Source organism: Filicampus tigris, chromosome 15 (assembly GCF_054856515.1).
Source record: "Filicampus tigris isolate MCC_2025a chromosome 15, RoL_Ftig_1.0, whole genome shotgun sequence".
NCBI lineage: Eukaryota > Metazoa > Chordata > Actinopteri > Syngnathiformes > Syngnathidae > Filicampus > Filicampus tigris.
Genome location: NC_141231.1, coordinates 2,554,785 through 2,563,193, shown reverse-complemented (window position 1 = coordinate 2,563,193; position 8,409 = coordinate 2,554,785). Strand labels below are relative to the sequence as shown.

General features: G+C 40.3%; 1 protein-coding gene across 1 annotated transcript; it reads right to left on the bottom strand.

Moving 5' to 3' along the window:
- Positions 1-2: 2 nt before the first annotated feature.
- Positions 3-7,965, bottom strand: nadk2 (NAD kinase 2, mitochondrial). Its single transcript, XM_086052945.1, has 12 exons — positions 6,011-7,965; positions 5,838-5,926; positions 5,644-5,732; positions 4,138-4,219; positions 3,901-3,984; positions 2,092-2,231; positions 1,903-1,996; positions 1,709-1,804; positions 1,243-1,298; positions 1,117-1,170; positions 909-1,032; positions 3-839 (listed from the first exon to the last, which is right to left on the bottom strand). The coding sequence occupies exons 1-12, from the start codon at positions 6,245-6,247 to the stop codon at positions 701-703; spliced, it is 1,284 nt and encodes a 427-aa protein (XP_085909071.1). The 5' UTR covers positions 6,248-7,965; the 3' UTR covers positions 3-700.
- Positions 7,966-8,409: the final 444 nt, after the last annotated feature.

The following is an 8,409-nucleotide window of genomic DNA, read 5'->3' as shown; positions in this document are numbered from 1 at the left end:
CCTTTGACCTTAATTTCCTTTTTATTGGTGTCAGCAGGTCCTTCAGGTTGAATGTGAAGACTGTTTTTTCTTTAGGTTGTCCAACAGTTTAGATTAAGCACCAGTCATACCTTTTATTGTATAAGTAGATGTCAGAAAGATGCAAATTGAATGAAACATTTTCAGACTTAAAAACACATTAAAACAGTAAAGTCCCCATGGCACATTGCAAATCACAGTATGACATACTCCCACATTTGATATGCATCTTCAATATATCAGCACTCAAATTGTATAGCTTTTTCTACTGAATATTTGACCTAAGACGAGAAGCAAAAGGCCCTCTTTTCACTCTTTAGTGCACTATTGTTTTTCAATCTTATTGGAGGCTAGCACAATTACAAAAATATATCCCAAAAATAGATTTTCAAACAAATCTGTGTGTTTCCTCTTCCAAAAACAAAAGATGGAGGGAGAAAAGAGGAAATTAATAGGAACAAACAGTATTGTAATTCCCACTCAGGTGAATGTTTGGTTTGCTTCAGTCAAGTGTTGCATGGCATGACCTAACTACGACTGGGATAGGGACTAAAATGCGTGTAACAAAAACGTTTTCTTCCAGGGCTGAAAAAAAATATAAAAATTCCCTTAACCACGCGGTTCTATAGTGGTTTACTCATTTTAGGAAAAGCCAGTCTTATGTGCTCGGTCGGAACTTCCCTCAGTTATCCAAGACAACTGTGCGGAGCTGATCGTCGTCACTCATGCTGATTGTTGCAATGGCGCCGTCATTGAACTCGAATGAGCTCCCGCCGTCCACCACCATGCAGGCGTCCCAGCACCGAGAGCGAACGCACACCCTAAGGGAGAGCAGAGTTCAGAGAGGAAACATTTGGACTTGAGGAGGTGGCGGAGCGTCAGCGACTGACTTGCTGGCGAAGCCTCTCTGCCGGCTGCTGGAGAACACTCGGTTTACGATGGGCTCTCGGATGCTGAAGAACAATCGTCTGTCCTCGGGACTGAACACCAGCGACTCGTTGTACTTGTCAGTAACTAAGAGCACACACATGCAACAGTGTTAAAAAAAAAAAAAAAAAAATCAAATAAACTATGAATAATAGTGTTTTATAAGCTCACCTTTCTCAATAAATTCAAAGTTTAGTGGAATGGCAAGGCCCGTTTGACATTTTCCTGAAAGAAAAGGGCAGCATGTTGACTGTTTACTGTACACATACTTTGATTTCAGACTTTAAAACGATGTACCTATTTTTAGGATCTCATTCACCGCTTGCTCAGCAAGTTTGTTGATGTTATATGACCTGTAGATAGGAAAAAGAGAACAATTCTAACAATCAATTAAAACTACTATTGTTCAGGCTGAACCGTTAATACAATTTTGGACCCTGCCATATTTTATTTCACAGACGGCTTTGCCCCAGAATGGCTTGATAAGATTTGAGATTTCACATTCAAACTGTTCAAGCGAGCCCTAGAACTTTACTGAATGTGCCGTTTATTTCACAGTAGGTACAGTGGGTCTTTTCTTACGCAAAGGCACGGGCTCAGGCACAAATAATTTCATTGATGATGCAAAAATCCACAATCGTCACGAAATAGCTTGAAAACTAATGAGACTAGAGTTTGCTGAAATGCACATTTACAAGCAACAATGCTGGGTCCCTCTCCAACACACACACGCTCACACACACCCACAGCTAAGTGTAACTACCAGGCTTTGGATCCTGTTCCTGTACAAATGCTGAGCCCTGAACTCTTCTGCTTTTCCCACGGACCGTCATCCACTGAGATCTCATAGTACGACGCCCTGAAGGAACATCAAGTTCGAGCAGTGATTGACAGCCGAGTTGAGATGAACAATGCAGCAGATGAGCTGATGCGTCACGTTTGAATTGAGAGCGCTACCTGGACGAAAGAGATTCTCCGATGAAGATTTCATTCAGGCTCCTGACGGGGAGAAGACTGGGCTTGGAGAAGCTTTCATTCAGTGTTCCAGTTTCTGAGAACCCACCCAAACCGACAAGACAGTGCATGTTGAAGAGCAAACAAAAAAACAAGTGTAGTTAAGGGCACAGAATTCAGACAAACGCCTACTCTGTTGGTTGTCCATGGTGGTGATGCGGTGGGCCTGGCTGTGCTGCTCCAGGCTCAGCTGCTGTTCATGCAGGTCGAGCGGAGTGGGATTTATTCCGGTGCCCTCAAGATGCAATCGAATCCTTTGACGCCACTGCCACCTGAACGTAGCATAGAGAAGCTGAGCCCAGAGTTGCTCCCTTGTACAACTATCCATCCATTTTTTTTCCCCCATGCTACTTACTAGGGATTATGGAGCAAAAACGTTTTTTGATTTATATAAATCATGATGAATATACACGATTATTCTGTACCAAAACTCAACTTTGAATATAACTTGAAAGAACAACCACAAAATGAATGAATGCATTCAACTAAGAAATACTGGTTGTTTCTCCTGTGCGCACCTCGGCCTCTTAGGCAGACTGTGGTGCCATGCATGCATGGAGTATACACATTATGTTAAGAAGAGTAGAAGAAGAAAGTAGCGATTGAGCTTTATTATTATAACTCGTTATTCACAAATTAGGAAGAATATATGCTTTTTGAGTATTGTTATACTATCTGTATGTCCAGAGCTGGGAATTTTACTAAAAACTTGCGGTCTGTTATCGCCTTCCGCCGTCCGTTTAGCCGTCATTTTGTCCAGCCGGACCAAATAGTAATCACCTAAAGGCCGATCCGACTTCCATTAGCATTTCCGACTATCAACTTCGACAACATAAAAAGATAAATACATCAATAAATAAAATTAAAAAAGAATAATTCGACTAACTAGCACCCCCCACACCCTGCCTGGGATCTGTTCCACCCCCCCTAAAAAAACAACAAAAAATGTTAGGTGTATTTTAATGAGGGAAAGTAGCACTCCATGACACTGTAATTTATTTAAAAAAACCTACAGTAATGGCATAATTATAAAATTAAATAGAAAAAAAAAACATTTTGTTGTCACACTGCATCAATTGAATGAAGCTCCTTGTGGTGTGCCAGCCATGGCCACCTGGGGGCAGTAAAAGACAGAAAATTGTTCATTGAGGTGTTATTTTGAGTCCTGCTTGAGCATGGGGCAGTCGTTGCCTCTTTGCAACACCCAATGACAGGGGGCGTGTTGAAGGCAGAGGGCAGCCATCTTACGTTGCCACGGTTACTGACAACTTCTGTTCATTTTTTGCCGAATCTACTGTCATCAGTGCGCCTATATGGGGTGAAGTTTGTTCTTTGACAAATACCAAGCTTGAGGCAAGCATGCTCTGCATCTTATTTGGAGAACTGGGTGAGTAGTTTTCTCAAAGTAATGTTATACCACAACAGATATCTTTACAGCGAGAAAGTGAGAACAGCCGCTTTGGAATACTTTCCAAGTGTGTTTTAAGAAGTTTAAGTTTGTTTAATTTGCTTTAAACTGTTAAAATGTCACAGATCTGGAATGCATGCCTCTGTATTTTGATGATGCTAAACTTGCACTGACTTGAAATATCTAATCTGTACATTTAAACTGCATTTGCACTGAGAGATACCAAATATGCATTGAATTCCTATCTGTATTTGGAAGAGGCTTAATTCTGATCTGAGGCTATCTTTCTATGATGATATCTGAATTTGTAACATTTTAGAGCAAAACAAAAATCGTTTTATGAGCTCTTGAACTATGCAGTGCAATCCAGTATCAATGTTGTCCACATTTTAATCTACATCTTTTCCACACACATTGTAAAAGATAATTCAATGGATTACTATTAAATAGCAATGTAGATTTGTTATCTCACGATGAATTATTGAATTAACAGTTCACCCCAAGTCTAAGAAAATATGCAAGTAATTACGCACCTGAACTCACCACGGCAGAGTTTCCCCAGTGCCTCTGGGAATTTGCGAGTGTACTTTACAGGCAAGCACAGATGACCCTCTGACCTTTATTAGAGAACGAAATACAAAGAATTTGTCATTTTTTTTGATGAGGAGGACCTTGTAGCAGAGACATAAAAGAAGAAACACCCAATAGTGTTTAACATCCTTAGAAGTTGTTACCAAGTAAAACTCAAACACTGCTGTGTTGTGTTGTACCTCTCAGGGTCTGTGTTGACTCCAACAACTGGTTTGTCCTTGCTCAAAACCTTACTGGCAACAAGCAGCATTGTCCCATCACCTAACAAAACAAACTGCAGTTGGAGACCGTGTTGTTGACTTTATACTGTAACTGAATCCTTTGTATGTTTAACGCCTTTATTTACTTGCCCACTTGGGCCTGAAGGAGTTTGAAAAATCTAATTACGACCACCCCCTCAATATTGCAACTGTATTTTGTGATTTTTTTTAAAAAAGACAATTGAACCATGAATTAATATATGAAAGACAGTTTATCTACTTCAATTGGAGTTGTTAACTTACTAAAAAGACTTTGACTTGTCGTCTTTTAAGCGTTCACTACGACTTCTTTACTTAATTCGACCAAACAAGTATGGCATAAGGCAGAAAGTCAAATCACATGACAACAATAACGCTCGAAAGAGAACGCTCACGTTCGGTCTGACAGTTGTGATGGGCAAAATGAGGGCTCCTGACCCACTGGGTTATTGCTTCTTTGCTTCAGCTAAAGGTTCATCACTAGAGGCTTCATTCACATTAGCTCACTACTGACACCTGCTGTACTGTGGCAAGTATAGCAGATGAAATCTTGATCCACGCTTAGAATCGGAGCTTCATTTGGCACTCGCTATTGCACGAGACACGATCCGAAGCCCCACTTAATTTTAGCCATCACTATCTGACGGATCATGGACAGATTTATAAACAGGAGGAATGCGACCGACTTGCATTGGAGTCTACCCTTGGCTACAATGCGGAGAGAGCGGCATCCTGTTTAAAGCAAACACTTTAAACTTTAAAGTAAAACCTTTTGGTGTTTTAGGAATTAAAACGGTGGCAAGCAGCCACCAGCGTACTCCTGCTGTACGTAATAGTTCAATAGATTAAGTTGGCAAAGAAGTGTATATGGGGCTTTGTGAAGCTCACCACTGTGTGATATAGATATACTGATATGCACTCCAGTAAGCATTTTAATCAAATTATGACATTTTTTTTTTTTTGTGGTTTTGTTTTTGTTTGTTTGTTTTGATTGATGGACTAGCGGAGCGGTGAAATTTACTGACACCCTAATATAGCAGCGACGAACTGTAATTTGGCTATGACAGAAGCACGATTAAAACAACGATAACGGACTGACGATTACAGTTTAGTTCGGCTTGAAATAATGACGGACTGACAATGACGGAGGGTGGCCCGACCACTTACAAATGACGCGCCCACCTCTGAATAACGCAAACAAATCAATGGGTTTATCACTTCAACTTTTCATGTAACAAAGACATGTAAACATGTCGACTGCACATTAAGCATAAGAAAGCGAGAAATAGAAAGAAAGAAATTAAATATACATATTAAAAAAATAAAGCCTACCAACAAACATACTATATTGTACTATATTGCGAATTTGGTTAATTATTCAGCCCTAGATTAAAGAATCCTTTCATCTATTGCCAACATCTGCATGTACAACCAAACCATTCTTACCTCCAGCAGATATGATGGCATCTGCCCAATGCACTACTTCGGTATCATATTCACCCCTTTTCACCACTTTAACTTCAATTCCTTCTTTCCTAGAAACACATATTTCAAAGTACCTTTCACACACATTCACTGTAGCAACACAAATCAAAAATACCATCTACAGGTGCAGCTGGGAATATCTGGTGGCCTCTTACTGCAGGCTTTTCACAATGTGCTCCACGTTGTTTGTGTGGATGTTGTGCCTTTCCAGCAGGCCACTGTAGCTGGAACCCTTCATAGCAAGCTGCGAAACACAATCAAAGTCATCGTTAAAAAAAAAAAATCTTTAATTAGCATTTAGCATCAAGTAGGAACACTAAAGTCTCACCAGCTGCTTTAGATCCTCCTCGGAGAGTCCTGCGTAACGATAACGTTGCTGTTCGAACTCATATCTCGTCGTCTTGGTAACCACCGCTACTTTTCCAGGTTTGAATCCATATGTTGGTTTGGTTGAAGAGTTGCATGACGAAGTGTGAATTGGGCGAATTGGGCTTCCGCGTAGGGAGGTTAGACTCGCCACGTGATTCCCAACAAACAAAAACTTCGTCACTGAACGGCAAGGCATATTTAAGAAATGCAAAACTACAAAACTAAAAGTTTCGCAAGGTGTGCCGAATGACGCTCCCAACAGAACGCGTCATGTCAAGCTTATTAATGTGTTAGTAGTGTCGAGTATCCATTCAAGAAGTGGGAGTAGTACATATAGTCTGGAGGTCACTCAGTCCACAAGCTTAGATTGTTGACAACCTACTTTTAATAGTTCTCCAGTCGCTTTCCATGTAACAGTGGACTACAGTCAAATTTAACAAACGAAGTAGATCTCGTGCCCACCTGTGTATGTTATTATGGCTACAAGCTAGCCTTACGTGTAGTTCAAAGCTAGCACGTTGCTTAAACAAAAAGCCCCATGATTAATGTACCGAATGGATTCAATCTTATCACAAGTTGCATTAAACCTGCGTCCTACACACATACACACTTCCAATAGGCGAAGTAAAACGGAAAATTCCAACTCAAGTGTAGACTTGACCGCTTAATATAACCATAGAGCTTCCCGTACAATCCAACCTAGCACGTATTTATCGTACGTAATAGCGTCGACGCACTCCTATTGGCTGCGTAGAAGGTGAGGTCGGAATGGCGGGCGTGTTCTAAAAGTTGTCGAGCTGGTGGTGCGTTCAAGCACAGTAGTATAATTGGAAGTGACATATACCATAGGTGATTATTGTTCATTTTACATTTTTGAGTGAAAATCTCTGTAATTTTTTATTGAAATCTATCTGGTAATATATAAATCTGTTCAACGTGTCAATTATGTTTTTACAGATAATGAATTCCATTCAAATGAAGGACTTCTAAAATACTACATAAAGTTATCATGACCCCTGTACTTAAGGTATGCAAGTCACTCATGCCATTAGTGATAAATACAGCTCTAGTTTCTTGAATCCTTAAGAGGAAACATCGCATATTGTTTATTCATCATGTTTAAAATTAACAGCATCAACACCACCATGTCCTATACCCTTGCAAGCCATTTTGAATTTAATGTTTGTGGAGATGTGTATGTATTTTTATGGATTATGCACATGGATTTGTGGACTGTTCTTCTATAATCGACAGAATGAAAATCAAACAAAACTATTAAACAACAGCAATAGTCCAAAATGTTTACCTTTTGGAGAAAAATAATTTATTGATTCCCACATGGGCGGCACGGTGGCCGACTGGTTAGCTAGTCCGCCTCACAGTTCAGAGGTCGTGGGTTCGATCCCGGCTCCGGCCTCCCTGTGTGGAGTTTGCATGTTCTCCCCGTGCCTGCGTGGGTTTCGTCCGGGTACTCCGGTTTCCTCCCACATTCCAAAAACATGCATGGTAAGTTGATTGGACACTCTAAATTGCCCCTAGGTGAGATTGTGAGTGCGGATGTTTGCCTCTGTGTGCCCTGCAATTGGCTGGCAACCAATTCAGGGTGTCCCCCGCCTACTGCCCGAAGCCGGCTGGGATAGGCTCCAGCACGCCAGCGACCCTTGTGAGGATAAACGGTTAGGATAATAGATGGATGGATGTTTAATCCAACGACCTTGGCTTTTTGTTCTTTTAAATTAGATGATTGTGTGCACAGCAGCCATGCCTCCCTGCAATAAGCCTCCCTGAGGATAAGCGGTATGGATAATGAATGAATGAATGAATGATTCCCACATCGGGGAAATTAACTGGTTACAGCAGGCAAAATGAAGCATGAGAGGCAGTGTTGAGCATTATTCACAAACATCAAGATAAGAGAAAAAAATCTCCAACATTGTGCAAGATGTATGCACTTGCACAATTTTGTTTTGATTATATATATATATATATATATATATATATATATATATATATATATATATATATATATATATATATATATATATATATATATATATATATATATAGTTTAGGGCTGTCAATTTAGCACGTTATTTTTTAGCACGTTATTTTCTTAATTACTCCAACCCCCTTTTGACCCTTTTGATAAAGACTGCTGTTGACCATGATCTATACATGTATCTTGAAAAAAAAAGCTTTAGAGTAGAGGAGGCGTTACATCTGCTTCAAGATATTGACAATGAGGATGAATTGCTCAGCAGACACATGCACGGCTGTGTCCCCCTTAGGGTTGGGCACTGAAACACCGGATTCGAGTGGAATCAGTTCCATCATTCCGGTTCACCTGGAACCGGTCAG

What these genes read in the sequence shown, in the direction of transcription:
- nadk2 (XM_086052945.1), bottom strand. Translation starts at nt 6,247, where the DNA reads ATGCCTTGCCGTTCAGTGACGAAGTTTTTGTTTGTTGGGAATCACGTG. An exon ending in AGGAGGATCTAAAGCAGCTG is followed by an intron (nt 5,927 to 6,010) that starts GTGAGACTTTAG and finishes TGTGTTTCGCAG; the next exon opens with CTTGCTATGAAGGGTTCCAG. An exon ending in GAATGAGATCCTAAAAATAG is followed by an intron (nt 1,171 to 1,242) that starts GTACATCGTTTT and finishes CTTTTCTTTCAG; the next exon opens with GAAAATGTCAAACGGGCCTT.